This window comes from Mus caroli, chromosome 9, assembly GCF_900094665.2.
Source record: "Mus caroli chromosome 9, CAROLI_EIJ_v1.1, whole genome shotgun sequence".
In the NCBI taxonomy this organism is placed as follows: domain Eukaryota; kingdom Metazoa; phylum Chordata; class Mammalia; order Rodentia; family Muridae; genus Mus; species Mus caroli.
Window position 1 is genome coordinate 98,560,809 of NC_034578.1, and position 21,412 is coordinate 98,582,220.

The 21,412-nt window shown below is 49.4% G+C and overlaps 1 protein-coding gene across 1 annotated transcript in view; it reads left to right on the forward strand.

The window, feature by feature from the left end:
* The window catches only part of Rab6b (RAB6B, member RAS oncogene family), a 72,259-nt gene that overhangs the window by 28,291 nt on the left and 22,556 nt on the right, over window positions 1–21,412 (forward strand). Inside the window, exons 3-5 of the mRNA XM_021172658.2 lie at window positions 19,292–19,345; window positions 19,536–19,641; window positions 21,031–21,142. Of these exons, the coding sequence (XP_021028317.1) occupies window positions 19,292–19,345; window positions 19,536–19,641; window positions 21,031–21,142 (272 nt within the window). The remainder of the gene's footprint in view (window positions 1–19,291; window positions 19,346–19,535; window positions 19,642–21,030; window positions 21,143–21,412) is intronic.

The window sequence follows — 21,412 nt, forward strand, 5'->3', positions numbered from 1 at the left end:
CTCTGTCTCTGCCTGTGGACCCTGTCTGGAGAGCACTGCCACCTCTCTCCAGGGAGCATTGAGCTCAGAATGGGTGGGGCCACTGCAGCTCTTGCCCTTCTTGGGAACCTGGCCTAGGCCGGAAATGAGCTCAGAGTCTCGATGTTGAAAAGGAAACTTTTATTTTTTAAGGGGGAAATATCAGAACCAGAGAAGGGCTCTTATGAAGAAGCAGGTTGGAAGCATTACAGTGTTTGGTTATGTCCAGGGGCAGGCCGAAGAGGATAAGTGAAGTGCAGGGGCAGTTGGAGAGGGTGCACCTCAGGAGTGGTCACACTGGCTGGACTTGACATAACACATAACCCAGACAGACCACACACGGACTGTCACACACGCTCAGCCCTCGTCCCCTGCTGCTGAAGCACACGCTGCCACAGAGAGGCGTGGATGCTTAGTTGACCCTGCCCTGTGTGGTCAGGAGACTGGGCATAAAGACATCTGTGGAGCCTGGTTTGGAAATGGTAGCCTGGGCTCAGTCACAGGCCCATAGGTGACCCCAAACCGAATTCATGAGGGGCAGAGACATATCTGTTAGGTATCGGTGGTGGTGGCAGACAGGGCAGTACCCGTGAATTTCCTCACAGCTAAAGCATTTTACCAAAGTTGTTATCCCTACCACCACCTTGGACTGTCCACAGTTAGTTCTCCAGTTCATTTCTCTAGGCTGGGGTCCTGTGAGATACTAGCTCCCAGACAATGTTAGTAGCTGTTACATGGCAAAGGGGGTGTGTGGTTTCAAGCAGAGCTGGGTTGTTTAGATGGGGGTGGGGAGGGGGTGGGGGGGAATGAGGGTGGGAGTGGAAGGGGACTGCTCTCGCTCAGCATTGATTCTCAGGGCTCCCCCTGAGCCCAGGGCTTCAGTGTGCTGAAAGCAGATGCAGTGGTTGTTTGAATGTAGAATCCCTTTGTCAACACATTCTCAAGGACAAGTATTTATAGGTTCACTGGGGCAGCTGTTCCAAGATACCGCTCCCCACTGCTGGGTGTGGAGCAGCTCGCGAGTCTCTGATGCTTGTCCGTCCATCAGTGCACTAGTGCAGTCACCCTTGTCTCAGATGCCCTCTGAGGACCCCCTTTCTGTTTCCCTCAAGTTCTTATTCCACTCTGCAATGGGTGGACTGAAATCCTCTATCACGTGGACTCCAGAGGGATGGCCTATGGGGAAGGACAGGAGAGTCTGGGTTCGTCAGAGGGTGTACGTGGCTTTGGGACATTGATGCCGGTCATACAGTTGTGTCCTCCCCCAAGCCAGGACTTTGCGTCACTTTGGTCTGACTGTGGAGCAGAGGTGACATCCCTAACAGACTTCCTCCTAAAGTCTCCTTGTGCTCTGTGTGTGCACATACACACGTGTGAATGTGTGCGCCTGCGCACACGCTTGTGTTTTTATTAGCTGACTTCTCCCTTCCCTTTTTGACACAGAGACTCCTGTGGCTCCAGCTGGCCTTGACTCTTCTGGGTAGCTAAGAATGACAGTGATCTCTGGCTATTTCTGACTACTGCTTGATTTTTTTTTTAGTGATCTTCCTGTTTTTCCTATGGCATGGCATTGAGATTCTTAGCAGCAGTGGACAAGTTACCTTTGAAATTTTATCTCCCTTCCTCCCACTGTCACCCTCATTGCCTGACGCTTGTCATTCAAATCAGGCTTTACTCTCTCCTGTCACTGTGTGGTGGCTGGCGATGGCCTAGCCTGGACATCAGCTCCTGTCACTGTACCAGCTCTGCTCACTCTGCTCTGAAAATTCTTCCAATGCCTGAAGCCTGGCAAATGTTTGCCCTGAGAACAGAGCCCGCCACTTGCATCAGTTCCCATGAGCCTTTGGCTGTAGCGTGTGCTCCTGAAGGCTAGTTGGGCCCCTCAAGTCTAGGGCTACTCCTCTGCCCTTCTGGTTCTCGCCTGTGTTTTGGGATGTGCCAAGTCCAAGATCTTCTTGGAGCCATCACTGTACAAGGCCTGGCCGCAGATGGTGTCACAGGTGCCTACGGGCACAGTAATGGCTGCTTGCCTCAGCTGACTGGTGCCATCAGACTGAGTGCCTCCCAGGACCACTGTCACGGTGAGTCAACAGAGATCACAGAACAGATCCGATGCCGCTCTCCTCATGCGTGGGAGAATTGTCTGACTTGGTTTCTTTACATCATCAGGTGGAAATCCTTTCCTTAAGCCCTTTAGAGCAGTAATTAGGCTGAGAGGCTGGGCTTTGCTTCTCTCAGTCATTCATACACATACACACAAAGACATACACACACATATATACACACACACAAAGACATATAGACATGGACATACAAAGACATACACACACACACACACACACATATATATATATATATATATATATATATATACACACAGACACATACACACACACAAAGACATAAATACACAGACACACAAAGACATACACACACATACATATACACACATAGGCACACACAAAGACATACACACAGACACATAACACAGTCACACACTCACACACACATACACTCAAAGACATATGCATAAGCACAAAGATATACACACACAAAGACATATATACACAAACACACAGATACACAAACACACATAGACATACTCACAGACACACAGACACATGATTGTTTGTTAATCCTCAGGAGATGGAGGAGGACAGACTTTGTTTATTTCCTTTTTCTGAGCATAGCAGCAGAGATGTATGGGAAGTAGATAAGTCCCCAGGGGCCCGAGAAGATGAAATGTATTTTCTCTCAGGCTGTCCCACTGCACAGTAGTCGTGCCTGTCACCCTCCCACCAATATCCTGTCTGTTCCAGCAGCAGTACAGCATGGCAGAGTCTAGGCCCACTCAGTCAGCTCCCAGGACAGTGTTCCCTCTCTCTCCTCATGGCTCCAGACCCTGGGCTCTCCTCCATTCACTCATCCTGACAAAAGACAGCTGTGTACTGTAGTACGTGGCCTGCCAGAAGGCAGCAGAAGAAGGCAGCCTGGCCCACCATCAGCGGGGCACAGAGGGCAGGGCCTATCCTCAGCCATGGCCAGTTCCACCTTGGTGTAGAGCTGAGTGTGCAAGAGGCCCCAAAGGGCCACCATGGGGCCCTGAGTATGGTAGGCTAGGGGTCCTCATCTGAACCTCTCAGAAGGTTCTGTTTGTGGCCCTGATGAGCTGGCACTTGTACAGCCCTGGGGACCTTTGAGAAGCATGCTTTCTTTCTCTACTTACCTGGCAGTTACACACACACACACACACACACACACACACACACACACACACACACCCCTTATTCTCTGCTAACACCGTACTGTACAGTCTCTTGCTGCCCTGCCTAATTCACCATACAAACTGATTCACTTATACAGTTTTCACTTGGTGGAAAACCAAGTCTCAAGCAGAGGAAATTGTGTCTGTGGTGATCCCTTCATGTAAAACCCCAGCTAAGAGGTAATATGTTTTGTAATGTGGTAACATGAGGCGGCGGAAGTGGGTGCCTTAGTGGGCCCATGTTGAGGTACCCCCACCAAGGTACCAGCCAGACAATGGGTCTAGTATAAAATGAAGTTTATTTGGGGCATGAGAGGAGGTTGTGGAGAGGGGGTGGAGGCAGAGAAAGAGGACAGAGAAGAACAGAAAGAGAGGAGAGAAAGAAGGGAAGAGGCCAGCAGAGAACATGCAGGGAGAGAGAAAGGGGAAAGAGGACAGAAGCGGGGAAGAGAGAGGTCAAACAGTCTTTTTATAGCCAGCCGGGCTCATACCTGGCTGTTCCTAGGTAACTGTTGGGCAGAGTCTAGAAGAAATGCTAACAAGAGGTTTTTTAAAATTCTATCTAGGGAAAAAAATCTGGACATATCTTGTAATAAGAGGTGGCTCTTGCTGTGCGCTCTCCCACCCATAACAGCACTTACCCAGGAAACCCCTGTGGGCCCTGGGAGGGTCAGCTGTGTGAAGGAGCCCTGCTAAAGGGAGGTGTGGTCCTCTGAAGGTCACTCCTGGCTGAGGTTCTCCAGGGTGCTCTTTCCGGCCTGCAAAGCTGGCAGCTCAGGCCTTAGCGTCTTAGAGAACTGAGAGGTGGTAAGAACTTAACACCGAGGACCCATGGCCCCTCCTGTCATCCACACCAAGTTAGAACAGCACAGATCTAATGGGCTGCCTCAGGGAGAGAGAGGCCCACGGGCGGGAGGGCTGTTCTCAGAGGACACTTGTGAGATGGGAAGGTGTTTCAGACTCTGAAGGAGGTTCCTAAGAAGCAAACGCTGGTCTTTCTGGCGGGCTCAGATCTCTTGAGATCTCTTGCCGGCAGCTGATCCTCGAGCCATGGCAGTCTGTTCTGCCCTGAGGCTTCCCACACTCAGTCTTGGGGCTGCTGCAGCAAATTACCACACACTGAGTAGCTTCAAAGGAACAGGAGTGTATTCTGTCCTCGCCTTCCTGGGGGCCTGAGGGTGAAACACATACAAGAGAGCCCTGAGCTTTTGGAGGTTGGGGGGAGGGCATTCTCCTTGCCTTTGGCTTCTAGTGGCCTCAGATGCTTTTTGTCATAGGGCTTCAAGATTTCCATCTGTCCGCCCTCTTCATGAGATCTGAGTAGATGAGGTGGATGGATAGGTGTGGATTCTCGTCTGGGCCCTTGAAGTGGACGCAGCATGCATCTGTATGCATCATCTGTATGCATCTGTATGCATCTGTATGCATCTGCACTCAGGGAGAAGCTCCTAGTCACGTCACCTCACATGGTGCCTGAAGCCTTGAATTTTTATTTCTGTCTCCTGCCTTGTCCTGATTATGTCCTATTGCCGTGGCCACAGAGACTTCTCCCTGACACAGTGCGGTAACTGGCCTCTTACCTGACAAGCAATGCTTCCTCTTCAAGGTGAATACATATATGCATGTACACACATACACTCACATGCAGATACATACGTGTGCACACACACTCTCACACGCGCCTGTGCACACATGCATGAACACGCACACACACATATACATACACATCGCACACACCAGCACACACATTTATGCAGCATACACACACACACACACACACACACACACACACACACACACACACACACACGATGCTGGATCCCTATACGCCAGCCTTTCCTGAATACTGAATAAAGCTTCTGCGTGCACTCGTGCCTCTCTCCGCTGTGGCTGCATCAAATCCTCATCCTCTCCTATCGGCTCCACTCTTTTCTTCCGGTGGCCTTCCTGCCCACTCCAGCAGCCATCAATCAAGGGTTTGTCTGGACCACACACCCTAGGGACCACGTCACTAACACTATTTTTCACAGGCTCAGACACTACTGGAGGGGAGGGTGAATAGGCAAAGACTTGGTTGACAACAGTGATATTTCTCATGATGTGAGCACCATGACCACCCAGGGACCAGGTAGCAAGGTGTTTTCTGTATTAGTACTACGATGAACAGAGCCAATAACATGTATTCACGTATGTATATGAATATATGTTATTGTACACACACACACACACAATTACAAATTGGGCAGCCATTCTTCATAGAGAAGAAAGTAACCACAGGACATATTGTGACATTGAAAAGCCAGGTGCCTGCCCTGTGACCTTGGGAGCCAGCATCACCTCCTCCAGGGCACTAATTGAGCAGCTGTCATTGGCTGGCAGTGACCCGACCCTACCTGTTCCCAAGAGGCTGTGAGATCCTTCCTACAAAGCAACCACTTTCCATGGCTGAGTCTTTAAGTTTACCAGGCTCATTTGCATGCTAATTTGCATAACTTTACCCAAATACTTCGGTCTGGTGGTTGGCTGTGCCTGAGAGAACAGCAGAGTCATTGTCAGGGGCTTGTCATGCCCAGCTGCTTTCTGCCATTTACGGATGCTTTTCTCCAGCGCCGGGCTCAAAAAGAAGACGCACGCACATACTTGCCTTTTCATTCTCTTCCCCTGAAGAAATAAATGCTGGCGTCAATTTATGCTAATTGCCATGCAGATTTCCTCCGGTAGACTTTATTGCTGTATCTTGTCAGAATGTGGATGCAAATTTATATTTCATAATAAATGCACAGAGCTAAGAAGATTTCAACAAGTGCCGCAGGGAACATCTTGCTCAGAGATCTTGCTCGGATGTGCTGGTGGAAGGTCGGTGCAGAGGAACGCGAGGAACACGCCACCGTCGACACCCCTGTCGATACTGTGTAATGCCACACTCAGAGGAAGATAACCGGTGGGAGGAAATCTGTGCTTCTTAATATTCTTTGCGTGTGTAAAATAAAGTGGCTGCTATTTTTCACAGACAGTGAGTGCCGTTTGCAAGCGCAAAGGAATAAATTAGCATTGCCAGGTTCCGGGCCACGTATAACAGTATACTACACCGCGGTCTCCTTCAGAGGAGACATCATGCAATACAGGCAAAGAAGGCACAGCTGTGTGAGGGGACCACGGGGCTTCTAGACTGACAGAGGACTCCCCAGGCACATGCCTGTTGTTCGTATCTCTTGATATCTCATCCCCTGTGGGGCAGCTACCATCGGAAATGATTTGTTTCATACCTCATAAGATAAAGAATAGAAAAGCTACCTTGACTATAACTCCTTGGCACAGTGGAAGAGCGGCGTGCCTCTCCTCGGCTCCATCTTCCTGAACCTCCGCCTTTGCTGAAGCCCTGGGAACGCCAGATCCTTGGGATGTTGATGAAGAATAGGACAGACAGCAAAGGTTCCTGAGGGGCTGCGGGTGGGGGTGGGGGTGGGGGTCTGGCAGATTAGGAAAGAAACAGTTCCTGTCTCTCCACTGCAGGATTCAATGGAGCCTTTAATGTGCCAGGAGAGGCACTCGCTTGCTCGCTGTTTCTGCTCATTCTGAGCAGACTCCGAGGCCATACCGCATAACCAGACAGACACCGGGCAGTCTCCATGGCTTGGCTGTGCCGCTTTGCCTGGACAGCCCTGGGTCAGCTGGTGCCTGGTAACAATTGCTCATTTCTGTTGACATAGCATATGACAGGATGACGTGCCTTCACAGAGTCTTAACTCCTTTGGTCCAACAGTCCTTAGAGGGAGCTCTGGAATCTTCATTTGAGAGGTGAGGGGGTTGGGGGCTAATCGGACTCCTTAGTTCAGTTGGTAGAGTCTAGCATGCACGAGAGCTTGGGTCTTCAGTTATGGGGCACTTGTAATCCCAGCACCCGGGAGGTAGAAGTGTGAGGATAAGAAACTCAAAGCCACCCCCAGCAACAAGCTAAAGGCCAGCTTGGGAGCTGGGATACAGTAGATCCTTTCTCAAAGCAGAAAAACAAGATAAATAAATAAACACAAAGAGCAACAAAGAAAATCCCACTGGCGCCCACTGGACACATGACCCACTACTGATGGCTTGTCAGCCTCTCTGGGGCCCACTGTAGCCCGTCCTGAGTGGCCCTGATAAACACAGCCTGGGTGCGCTCCCTTTCCGAAGAACCCGTGAGGGTTCCTCATCCCCTGGGCCACAGGGCAGCGCTGGGGCTGTGTGTATATCACACACACATACACTCATACCAGTCTCACGCACCCATTCATGCCTTTGTATAAATACAGTGTAAACTTGAGTGTGTTCCATTCCCACACACATACAAACAAACACACATCCACCAATACAGAACTCTCCTGTGTGACCTGTGTTGACCCCTGAGAGGAGGCTGGTCAAGAGGAGTCACCAAGGATCCCTAGGCCTAGCTGACTAGTTCTTTGTTCTTGTTATCTGGTGTCACCTACCTCCAACGTTCACCTGAAGTGGGGGCGTTCTTCGTGACCAGACTGCAGGTGCAAAGGAGAAAAAAAAAAACTAGCTCTGCAAGCACTGGGCTAAGTGTGGCAGAAACACCGCCTGGGGCTCAACGTTTGATCCCAGGTTTCCTGGTGGACAGGAGAAACTGTATGCTTGGGTCTTGTAACTACAAGAAGCGTCCAGGGTTGTGTTCTGATCAGATGTTGCTACCCTGTAAACTAACCCACATCACCCACAGGCTCGTGTGTTTGGATGCTGGGTCACCGCTGGTAGGGATGTTTGGGGAAGTTGTGAGATTATTTAGACGATGGGATCTAGTGGAGGAAGTGTGTCTCTGGGGAAGGCACCACTACAGTGGATTACGTTTATGGCCTGCCTCCAGTCCTGATCCTCTGTGGTGGAAACAGCCTCACCCTCCCACTCGGGTGAGCAGGAGCTGGTCTCACCTCCCCTAAACCCGTCAAAATAGAACCTTCCTCCTGTCAGTTCTTTCTGTCAGGTATTCTGTCTCAGCAACAGAATAGTCCCCAATGTCTAGGGTTTCCTGGGGCCAGCCTACAGAGATGTACGTACATGAAGTGGCTTGGCAGGTGGACTGGCTGGTAGTAGTGTGAACGGCAAGGTGGACTCCTCACGTGGGCAGTCTGTGCTTCTGACTCACCGACCTCTAAAATGTGTTGCCCGCCTACCTACCTTACTTCCTGCTGGTACCATATTGTACTGCGTAGACAAACACCTGAGGCCCGTGGCTTCCACAGTCAGAGCTGACACAGGTCAGAGCCTGTAAGGTGGTACTGAATAACAATCCAACAGTGCTCTCAGACAGAACTCAGGAGCTCCACACACTGTGCTCCGGCCATCCCACCTCACGCCCTGTTGGGAATACCTATCAGTCTGGATCTAGCGTTGTGGCTCTCCCCTTGGGCAGTATGAGTGATGGTCGGGTACTGCCTGTTTTCACTAGTTGGTGTGGTGTGGTTGCGGCTACCTTTCTGTAATCTGCTCCAAAAGAGTCAGCCTGTGTTAGCTACTTTTCCACGGGTAGCACCAAGCACCCAACAGAAACAGCCTAATGTGGAAAGGGTTGATTTGGGTGTGTGATTTCAGAGATTCTAGTCAGTCATGGTAGAGAGCAGTTTGCATCATGGTGACCAAGAAGCAGAGAGTGGGGGCATGCAAACAAGGGGCTGGGTAAGGACACACTAGTGACCTGCTTCCTCCAACTAGCCCCCATCTCGTATGCCTTGCTACGTCCCAATCATGCCATTGTCTTATGAACCCATCAAAGGATTGCACCATTGATCAGACCAGAGCTCTCATGATGTAATTGTCTCTGGAAATGCTATTACACACGGGGGTGGGAGGGGTAGGGTGGGGAGCAGACAGACAGACAGACAGACAGATAGATGGAGAAGTACATTATTTATCTCCTAGGTGTTTCTTAGTCTGTTTGTTTGTTTATCCTCCAAAGGCTTATGTTTTGAATGCTTAATCCCCAGCCTGTGGCACTATTTTAAGAGACTGTGTGATTTTTAAGAGGTGGGGCTCTATCTGGTAGAAGTAAGACACTTGGGGGGTAGACCCTTGAAGATTATGCCCAACCCCTTCTTCCTATGTTGCTCTCCTCTTCCCAGGCTGTTGTGATGTGAACAGCTTTGGCCACATTCTGCTACTGCCAGATGGCCTTCTCAAGCAGGTGGGACCAAACAGCCATGGACTGACCTCTCGGAACTGTAAGCCAGAGAAAGTCATCCCATTCTTGAGTTCTTATTTCTATTGAGTATTTTGGTTGCAGTGATCCAAGAGTCTATACTAATCTACTTAGTAAATGGAACCACCATAGCCAGGCAGTGGTGGCACACGCCTTTAATCCCAGCACTTGGGAGGCAGAGGCAGGCGGATTTCTGGGTTCAAGGCCACAGAGTGAGTTCCAGGACAGCCAGGGCTATACAGAGAAACCCTGTCTCAAAATGAAAACCACCCTCCCCCCCCCCAAAAAAAAAAACAAACAAACTTAGCCATCACTCAGCGCACAAAGGCCATCTTTATGTCCTCATCTGAAGCCATGTCCTAGTAGCAGAGAAGGTGCGGCGTGGTCCTTGTCACCCTGCTGACTCACTATCACACCCTGCAAAAGTCATGTCTCTAGTCTGAACCTCTAGTTTGTCATCTGCTGAGTTGTTCACCCATATACCGGCGACTCCACTTGTTAAAACCTGCCTCAGCCACGCTCGCACGCAGCCTTTCTACATCTCTCCACATTCACTAAGTCTGACCTGTCCTGAGTATCATCCACATGCCCTGCCCTGGAGCCTGCTTCTTCCCCTTGCATATCTTCCAGATATACACAACAGTTCTGTGTGTCTTTCTTACATTTGTCCCATCTACCAACCAGGATGATCTTTCTAGAGTGCCGGCTATTAGGAAGTCCTTCTGAAGTTTCACTTCATCCAGTTCCCTGGCTTCCCCAGGTTCCTACAGCAGCCATTGGCCCCAACTGTTTTCCATTTTCTGAAAGAACTACTTGGCTTCATTCTTCAGGGTGCGCTCTCCTACAACACTCTCTTTACTGCCTTTACCTGTGTACTCACCCTCTCCTGTGCCCGTCGTCCTTGCAGAAGACCCAGGTCCTGTCACCACCGTTTCCTTTCAGGCTGAGGATCGTCTTTAGCATAGACTCTTTGTCCCCGTTCATTTAAAAGGTGCTTCTAGTTTATCTGCACATGAAGAACATTTTTTGCTGGATTTAAAATTCCAGCTCCGCTTACTATCCGTCGTCATTATCTTCCCTGCCGTTCTGTCCTCGGGTACCAGGTGCCATTTCCTCTGGCTGGTCTCAAGATTGTATCTTTGGTTTGGTCCTCATTGATTTGACTCTGATTTTTAAAAAGCTTCTGTATATACTTGTGTGTGTCTATGTGTGTGCTGCACATGTGCTCGTGTGTGTGTGTGTGTGTGTAGAGGTACGTGTCATGGCAGGTGTGTGGACAGGGAAGACAGCTTGTGGAATTAGTTTTCCCATTTCTACAATGAGGATTCCCGGACCAAACTGAGGTGGTCAGGCTTGGCGGCAAGCACCTTCACCTGCTAAGCTGTCTTGCTGAACTTGCCCATCTCTGTCTTTGTTATGAACATAACCTTCTGTAGCTGGTCATAACAATATTGACTATCTCAAAATATTTCTTCATACTTTCAATGTCCAAATCATCTCAGGATTGGTCCTCATTTCTTGTTTTCCTTGTGTATGGCTTACGCTTTCCTGTCACCTCATGTGTCAATTGAGATTACATCCTGCACATTTGTGTGTGTGTGTGTGTGTGTGTGTGTGTGTGTTTGGATTCTGGTAGCAGCTTTGAGTCCTGCTGGTTGTTTGTTTTAATAGTTGTATAAACCCTGATTCTCAGCTCTGTCCCCTGTGCTGGGCTACAACCCTCTCTTCCATTTGTAGTCTTGTTTTGTTTCTGGCCTTGGGCAGATTGCTTGGGATCTTCTCTGGCCATCCAGTATTGGACAGCATTTATATAGAGACTTCAGAGTCCCTTCTGTGGCTTTCTCATGTCTAGGATTTTTCTGTACTTCTTGTCAATTGTGGTGGCTTCACGTTCTGTCCTCTCGTGTTCCAGTTGGTATGACTGACTGGGTTTCTGCACAAATCTGAGTTTTTACCAGCACTTCCTTGTGCCTTCCTTGCCTGTTTTTTCTAGTTGATTCAGAGTTAGTAGCATTAATCATCCAGAGGGCTAGACGACTTTGGATGATGAGAACCAGAGTCCACCTCACTCCTCCAAGATGCTTTTCCCTAAACCTCCTATCCCCACGATTCCCCGACTTCTGCCTTCTGGAAGGTCCTATGCACTGAGGTCTTGCGTATCTACTCCAAATTTCCATCAGACACCAAGCAAGCCAGGCCTGCTGCTCTGACCTTCATCCCTTCCACGCGGGCTCTTCCTCTCCATTTGCTGTGAGTGACAGTTTCTGTATGTGTCTTCTCCTCCAAGTAGGAAGCTCCTTAGGAACTGGGGATTTTTTTTTTTTTTTTTTTTTTTACAACACACAGTAGGTACTCAAGGGTGAAGTGAAGTGGTTTGACTTAATTATTTACACCATCTGCCACGAAGAAGCTGCCCAGGGAAGACCATGACTGCCACCTTCTCTGAAAATCTGGCCTCCGTGGGAGACACAGGCTCCAGCTGGCAGCGGTGTGGGCCAGCTGCTGCGACTCATGTCTGGGAAATACATGGTGCCCAGGAGCTAGAGCTATGTTCTGGTCATGGAGACCCAGCCAAGTCTCTCTTTCAAGCCCTTTCCCCTCTGTCCTTTGAGGGCTCACTTTATTTATTTCTACTAAAATGCAAATGAACTCTCTCTTAAGAGGGCTCTGCAGAGCTGTTATGGCCAATGATCACCGCCGCTTTCTGACAGTCGGGAGTCAGACAGGATTTGACTCCAGGGAAACACAGTGACAGCTTCGGAAATGGACTTCTAGAAGCCGCAGGACTACAGCTCAACAGCCCAAAGCAGAGCCTTTGCCGTCCGGGAGAGCTGGAGTCAGATCCCAGGTCTGCTACCCAGCCTCGGTGACAGACCTTGGTTCGGAGTGAGCCTGGTTCCTTCCCTGTGCATAACAACTCATCCACTGGTGTTATCTCCATCTCCCCCACCCTCTTATTATCTGTTTTTGGCCCTGGAGACCACAGTCTCCTCAGACCCGGATCACAGCACAGAGCAGTTTATCTGCACACTTCGCTGAGCAAGTGACTGACCTGAGAACTTGTCTGTAATTCTGACATGCAGAGCCCGTGCTTGTGTCTACCTGAGTGGGCCCAGGAATCTCAGTGTTTAAGGAAGCTCCTGGGGTGAAGCTGAAGTACATGATCCACATGGTACATGCTAAAACTCCCCACATTGTTGACCAGAGGCAGAGATTTAGGGAGTCTGAGACCTTTCCTATTTGGTAGAGAAGGTATTGAGTAGCCTCTGGGCTATCCCCAGTGTTGATAATCGGATTTTTGGAGAAGCATCTCAAATTCAGATTATGAAAGGACATTTCACAGGAGGGACAGCATCAGGAAAGAGATGCAGAAGCTGACGTGGGAAGGGCCTGTAGACTGACTCAGTGGGTAAAGGTGCTTGCTGCCAAGCCTGGTGACCTGAATTTGATCTCCAGATACATGTGGTGGAGGACCAGCTCCAGCAAATTGTCCTCTGACTTCCACACAAAAGCCATGCATGCATGCATGCACACACACATACAAAGTGAACAAAAACATGCAGAGAAACATGTGTCTTAGTTAGGGTTTTATTGCTGTGAACAGACACCATGACCAAGGACAACATTTCATTGGAGCTGGCTTACAGGTTCAGAGGTTTAGTCCATTATCTTCAAGGCAGAAGCATGGCAGCATTGTGGTGCAGGAGGAGCTGAGAGTTCTACGTCTTCATCTGACGGCTGCTAGAAGACCGACTTCCAGACAGCTAGGACAATGGAATTAAAGACCATGCCCACAGTGACATACTTCTTCCAACAAGGCCACACCTCCTAATAGTGCCACTCTCTGGCACAAGCCTGTATATCACAACATGTGAATTCTAAACAGCATTATTCCTTGGTATAAAGTCAAGCTGGTTACGAGGAGTACAAGGTTATAAAAAGCCAGTGGTGGGTCTTGAACAGTCAACCACAGGTGCTTAGACTGTTTCCTGGGAGCTGTAAGGAGGCACAAAGTCAGGATGTGTGTGTGTGTGTGTATAATATCTATATTGTATATAAATATATTGTATATAAATATACAATACATATTATATATATTATTAGTTTTGTTTCTTAAGATTCACTTATCTTTATTTCATGGTTGAGTGGTTTGCCTGCATGTATGAAAATGCACTATGTATGCGAAGTGCTGGTGGAGACCAGAAGAGGCCATTAGATTCCCCAGAACAAGCGCTATGGAGAGTTGTAAGCCGCCCTGTGGGTGCTAGGAACTGAACCTGGGTCCTTCCCAAGAGCAGCAAGTGTAATTAACTGCAGAGCCACCTTTCCACATCCCTAACGTCATTGGTTTTAAACTCAAAACTAACCTTGCCTGCCACATGAAGATTGCTTACAGGGCAGTGGTGAGGACAGGGAAGCCAGGGAAGATGCTACTGAGGTTATTCCAGTGGGAGGTTCAGTCTGCACAAGGGAGCAGGGGGAGCGGTGAGAGGGGGTGGGAGGTTCAGTCTGCACGAGGGAGCAGGGGAGTGGTGAGAGGGGGTGAGGATGGGAGCAGGTGAAACCACAAGAGGTGGCACCGTCATCTCCGCCTTCCCTCTCCCCTGTCTTGATGGTTTCAGAATGTCCTCAGAGTTCTTGAGACTCATTCCCACATCTATTTTCTTCTTTTAAAGCCTAGCTATTTGTGTCATCTAGGGGTCTGTTCCTCTTGAGTTTTTTTTCCCTCAACTATGATTCAAATTTCTTCTTTGCGTAGGTGGTCTGTTTTTATTTTGTGGACAGGATAATTTAAATGCATAGCTTCCTTTGCTTCCCCAGAGACTGTAATCCCTTCATTGTTCACCAGCTTGTGGTCTCTCTTACGTGCTTGTACATTGTTGTTTCTTGAATTTCTTTTCTATAAATCAGAATAGCCAGATCCAATCTGCTCAGCTCTCAACAAAAGAAAAACTGTGACATCAGAGCTTAAGAGCAAAGATGGCTCAGACACCCAGAGGTGATGCCCATGCTGTGCCGTGCAAATGTAAGAAGATACACACTAGTTGAATGAATTACATTTTTTATGTTGTTGTGATTAAGTTACCTGACAGAAACAGTTTATGGAAAGAAAGGGTATTTTTTTTTTTGGCTCATGGTTTCAGAAGAGTTCAGTCCTCATGGCAGGGAAGACACAGCAGGGTTCGCAGCAGTGCCAGCTTGTGGTGGGAGCTCCTCATACCACAGTAGACCCTGAAGCAGAGAGAGCAAGAACCAGCTATAGCCTGGGGTCCATGTCAGACACCCACCCTAAATATCCTGTCTTCACCAGCTAGGTCCTGCTTTCTGAAGGTTCCAAACTCTCTCCAAAGAACACCACCAGCTGCAGAACAAATACTCAAAACCTAAACCTGTGAGAGACTTCGAGTCAAGCCATAACATTCCATCTTGGTTGCCAAAGGCTCACGGTCATCTTAAAAGACAAAGACACACTTATTCCAATTTTAAGACATCTCACAGTCTCAACATTGACCAATAGTCTAAGTCCAAAGTTTCCACTGATGGTCAAAATAGTCTGTGGTCTCCTGGAAATAAGAATGTGTTCAAGATTAGAAAAAAATAGGACCAAAAGCCAACAGGGAAAACACTTAAGTCTTCTACCTCCGTGTCCAGAATCGGGGCACATCATTTGGTCTCACACAGAGATGTTCCTTAAAAATCTAGGTGCAATTCTCCGTGACCCCGTAATTTACATTCTGCACACCTGAAAAATAGCACCAGATAGGTAAGTCAAAAGCCAGCTGCCACAGGGACCCCTTCAATTATGGCTGCTTTTGACTTCTGAGTACCTGAGTAGCTAAACCAAAACCTAGACAACCATCAGAGCACCGTGGTGACTCTTCAAAATACAGTCACCTTCTGAAGGAAAGTATTTTAAGTGATTAATTGATTAGTCTTCTATTTCATACCCTGGAGCCCTCAGAATTGGGACAGATTCTCAGCTCACCTGCTCTGTTGCCCCCAGTGCCAGGTGAGCATCAGTAGCCTGCCGCGACCCCTAGTCTCTTATCCACAGCTTTAAACATCTTCTCCTTTCTTTCAGGGCCAAATTATACATCTTGAAACTTCTCTGCATTTTGCCCCCAGTCTTACTGTGAACGTAGCTAAAAGTAACCAGCCAGAACCATACTGGTAGCAGGTTGACCTCTGTCTGGGTTGCTTTGCATTTTCTCCATTACCTTTGAAGTAGTCCACCACCTCACTCAAAATTTCAGGTCATGGGTAGAATGTAAATAAATTCTTTGTCAGACTCCAGTGGCCTCTAGAAGCCAGCGACCAGTGGAGTCCTTGTTCTGCCCAGAAATAACATGGGTATGGTCTTTGCTGCTCATATTGTTGTCAGTGTTTTGATCCTCCAAGTTCTCAAGGGAACAGTGGATCTGGGGCCTTAGAGTCCACATGGTTAAACTGTTGCAAGCCAGTTTCAAAGGCTTAGAAACCACCTGGTAAGATTAGCTGTCTGAATGTTGCCACTTTGCGGGACCAGCTCTCTGCTTCTCACTTTCGCATGGTTCTGAGAGAAACAACTTGAAGAAAAGACTCTTTCTGGCTCGTGGTTTTTCAAAGGGCTTCAGTCTATCCAGCAGTAGCAGCATGTAGTAGAGGCACCTCACGCCACTGAGGCAGATCAGAAAAGAGCGAGGACAGAGGCTTTGTGTAACCTTCAAAGCCTACCCCCACCCAACTGCTTCTACAAGGTATGTCCCATTCTGAAAGGTTCCACGGCTCTCCAAGTTAACACTGCCAGTTGGAGAACAAGCATTCAAAACAGGAACCTATGGGATGTTTCAGATTCGAACGGCCAGAATGAGTCTGAGAGAGTGACAGCTACACGATTAGAGATGGCTCTTAGGTAGTAGCTTGAAGATCAGATAGAGGTGGGAGGCAGCTGTGGGGAGAGGACGTTGGTCCCTCTCAGCGTTGGCTCATTGCTGTCTCTTTGGTCAGTCTGTTTCGTGAGGCTTAATAGAGATACAGTCTGTGGCTCAGTGAGTATTGACGATGATAAAAGTCACTGGGCTACGCGTTGCTGCGGCTTGATCCAGTGGCATGACTCCTCGTCATATTATCTAATGATCTCTCTCTGCGCCATGGCAGTGAAACGTCTTACATGTGCACACAATGGGGGAAAAGGATTGTCGCTGTTACAGTTATTATCAGTAACATCCCTGTCGCCACCCAGCTGCTGACCTTAGGGGATATGATTTTCCATGGTCCTTCACTCTGTTGATCCAGGTTAGTTACGCCGTGCTGACGGCAGGCAGCTTGAACAAAGTAGAAAATGAGATCTCTGTTACGCAGATGGGTAGTACTGCCGAGGTGACTCTTCACAGTCCAGGAGTCAGGCTCCGTTGAAGTCTTCCTGCCCTCTAGTCCTCAGCTGGAGAAGCCACGATCACGCGCCCCACGAGTCTGCATTCCATGCAGTGGGATAGGGGGCAGCCTAGTGGGGCGCACTAACCCAGGAAGGGCTCATTCCGGATGATCATCACCTACACATCCTGTGATCAGAACTCAGCCACCCTGCAGCCAAGGGATTCTGGGAAACATGGCCTTTGACTGAGGCAGCTCAGTTGTGCATTTTCTAAATTCTGTATTGGGGGATGCTGGCAGCCTCTGCCTCTGATCCTGAGCCTAGGCATCTGGTCTTGCTTCAGGGGTCACTAAAGAAGGAGTCTGGTGCCTTCAAGGATCCTGTGGCACATAGAGAAGTTGACATTTCTGCCTGCTTGGCATATGCCTGGTCTTCGAGCACTCGTCAGTTTTAGACTTAGTTCTCATGGCTGTGGTAGGCACTTAGGGAAGTCAGGCAGGAAGCTGGAAGCAGGAGCTGAAGCAGAGGCCACGGAGGAACACTGCTTACTGGCTTGCTCCTCGAGGCTTGCTCAGCCTGCTTGCTTATAGCATCTAGAACCACATGCTCAGGGCCTTCCTGCATCAGCCATTTATCAGGAAAATGCCTCCCACAGACGTGTCCACAGGCCAGTCTAGTCAGGTGGAGCCAGCTGAGAGCCCCTCTTCCCAGGTGACTCTAGATCATATCAAGTGGACAAAAAGCTAACCCACAGGGAGAGGGAAAAGGGGGGGGGGGTAGGGAGAGGGAGGGGACGGGTGGCAGGTGTCTCCTCTCAGTTTGTCCTTTTCATTCAGTCTGGGACCCCAGCCCATGGTGGGTGCTGCTCACATCTAGGGTGGGTCTTCCCTGCTCAGCTAAGCTTCCCGGGACATGCCCTCACATACAGCCCAAAGCTGTGTCTCCTAGTCGGGCTGACAGAGAACTCTATATTTACACTGAAGTCTTCTCTTGGTGTGTCTTTTGTGTCCACCATAGTTCTTCACATGATGAAACATTTTGAACTTTTTCCTTTCAAAGAGATACTTTTTAAAAAAGAAATAAAGTCCTAAGTGGAGCTCAGGTCGGCCTCTGTTCTCTGCCTCAGTGGTCCTGGTATTAACAGCCATATCCCATCATGCAATGTGTGATGGTTTGTACATGCTTGGCCCTGGGAGTGGCACTATTAGAAGGTGTGGTCCTGTTGGAGTAGGTGTGTCACTGTGGGCGTGGGCTCTAAGACCCTAGTCCTAGTTGCCTGGAAGTCAGTCTTCCACTAGCAGCCTTCAGATGAAGATGCAGAACTCTCAGCTTCTCCTGCACCATGCCTGCCTGGATGCCACCCTGCTCCCAACTTGATGATAATGGACTGAACCTCTGAACCTGTAAGCCAGCCCCAATTAAATGTTGTCCTTATAAGAGTTGCCTTGGTCATGGTGTCTGTTCACAGCAGTAAAACCCTAACTAAGGCACATGGCTATCTCAAAGATTTTTTTTTCTTCTAAATTCATAACTATTAACAGTTTATTATAGAAAATAAAAAAAGATACATACTAGAGAGAGCGAAAATAGCCCTTGGTACAGTTGTTCATTCAGATACCAGTATACAACATATTCTCTTTATCTCTGTGTCTGAGAAAATATGGACCCATCTATCTACGTCAGTAGATAGAATCGGGATCTCACCACCAACAGTGCTTCCTACTGAGCCCTTTGCACTGTCGAAGGTTCCTGCAGACCTTTCTGTGTTACAAGAAGATGATTCTAGGCACAGGGTGGAGCATGCGGCTGGAGCCAGGCCCTGGATGTCTAGCTGGGTCTGAGGGTTCATTATTACTTAGTGGTGTTTGCTGTTTCACACCGACAGTATCTTGGCTCCTGCTTATAGACATGGGGTGCAGGTAAGGACCAGAGAGGTTGTCTACTAGGACAGAAGAGGTGCCAGGTGGCACAGGGGTGTGGGTGACATCCCTTGGCTTGGCAGCATGAGGAGCAAAGAGCTCTTTGGGCTTCAGGCATTCTGGATGGTCCACAGTACCCCATCCAAGGCAGGGCACGCTGCTCTCTGTCCCCATGCAGTGACAAATCCTACCCAACCCTGCCTCCCCAAGAACAATGCCAAACTGAAGTCCAAGTCCAAGGGAGAGTCTGGGAGCTCAGGGGATGCTGGAGGCAGGTGGGGACTGCTTCCTGTGCCCCATGCTCTCTCACCCTTCTAGAGGCACCTTTCTCTCTCTCTTTCTCTGCGTAGAACATCCTCTGCAAACAAAAACCTGATCTCACCATCATTTGCTCAAGCTCCTTCCTCAGTGGAGGGACTTGGCTTGAGTGTCCCCTATGCTCTCTGTGCCATTTCCTGGGGTCCCTGGCCTTCTGGCTCCTTTGTGTGATTCCTTTTTCATGTTGACCTCTCGGTGTTGTTGTTGTTGTTTTTTTTTTTTAATAGGCAACCATCGGGATTGACTTCTTGTCAAAAACCATGTACTTGGAAGACCGTACGGTGAGTTCCTGGTCTTAGAACTGGAGGACAAGGAGGGCATTGTTGGGCTTGTTCCCTAGAGCCCTCACTTGGGCACTCTCGGGAGTCTCTGCCAAGACCAGGAGGGAGCTAGCAGTGCCAGCATCGTGGGGTCTGGGCCTCCAACCCCCTCTACCACTCCTCTACCGATGCCTCTGTTTGGGCCTTGTAGGTTCGACTGCAGCTCTGGGACACTGCTGGGCAAGAGAGGTTCCGCAGCCTGATCCCCAGCTACATCCGAGACTCCACGGTGGCTGTCGTGGTGTATGACATCACTAGTAAGTTGGAGTCTGTGTTGGAAGGAGGGGGCTCTTGGGACCCAGTGTGACCCTGACCAGACCTGTGTGTGTGTGAATGTGTATACCAGTGTGTGTTCAGTGTGGGGTAGTGTGTTATCTTAGACTGTAGTGGATTCATCACTGTCCTTCAAACTCCTGTAACAAATTCGACTGTATAAGACAGGGTTGGTTCTGCTTGGGGCACGGGCCCCCCGGGGTGGGGGAAATGGCAGATGTTCACAGGGTTAGCTCTCTGTGCCCTCCCTGGCCCTGGCTGGCATGTGTGTGCCAGCTTTCCCCAGGCATCCCTCTAGGCAGCCCCTCTTGTATACATGATTTTTGAAAGGGCTGCACAGACTCAGTGGGGGACCACAGGTTGGAGCAGGCCTTATGCAGAGCCCAGGTGCCCCCAAATCATCCAGAGCAAAGATCCTCAACCTGTGGGCTGACACTCTTCTAGGATCAAATGACTTTTTCACGGGGATGGCATATCAGATATCCTGCGTATCAGATATTTACATTACAGTTCATAACAGTTCATAGCAGAGTTACAGTTTATGAATTTGTTGCTGTAGCAACAAAAATAGATTTATGGTTGGGGCTCACCACAACATGGGCAACTGTGTTAAAGAGTCATCATTGCATTGGGAAAGTTGAGGACCACTGAGCTAGAGATGAGCAACTGTGTTAAAGAGTCATCACACTGGGAAGGTTGAGAACCACTGACCTAGAGAAACACACCTGGGAAGCCCCAGGCTTTACTCCCAGAGTGCTCTGAGGACCCTGACATCACATGGGGTTGCGGCACGCCTCACTGCTCAGTTCTGCCTTGCCCCTCTGTCTTTCTACCTCCTCTCTGAGCATATGCTCCTTACACCCCCTAGTGAGGTGGGAGCTGCGTCACAGGCTGGGGAGAGCAGCCACCTCCCCCCCACCCCCCACCCCCAGGTGCTGAACTTGGATGTCTGAGGGAGATGACCCTGAACACAGGTGACTTGCTTCTGTATTGATATGCCTGTAGGGGGTGCTTTATCTGTCTACCCTTCCCTGCAGGGTTGCAGGTTCTCTTCCCCAGCCAGCCTGGCCTTCCTCAGGCTCCTCTGAGCATCACTTTGGAGGGACACCATTTCCTAGGGGTCGCCATATGCTCCCTTCACAGATCCGAGGCTCGGCCAGGCCATGGCCAGCTGTGACTCTTGCGTGGTCTCTAGAGTCACTGTTCTGTGTAGAAGTTGTGACAGCCTAGCTTCCTAGGTACGGTGACTTCTCTCCCTAGGGTGGCTGAGCAGTGCTGGAGGCTCTCCCAGTATTACAGGGCAGGAGGCCATCTTTCCTTCTGACCCCTCCAGGTCCCCTCATTCTCACTCTGTTCCCACTTTCTGCCTCCAGATCTCAACTCCTTCCAGCAGACTTCTAAATGGATTGATGACGTCAGGACGGAGAGGGGCAGTGACGTGATCATCATGCTTGTGGGTAACAAGACGGATCTGGCTGACAAGAGGTAGGCAAGCACTGGAGCGTGGAGGTGCTATGACTAACGGGCCCATGCTTCCTCGCCCCTCTGTGGCTGTTCCTGCCCAGGTCTGAGATGACAGGGCAACGAGGCTGGTCTCCACGCACAGGGACCCCGACACACCTGTTAGCCCCCGTACACTGCAGGCTTCTCATCTCTGAAAGCTTTGTTTTCCTCAGCTCAGCAAAGGCAGGGCAGGGCCTGTCTGCACAGGCGTTCCCATCATGGTCCCAAAGTAGCCTCTGACACAGCTTCTGT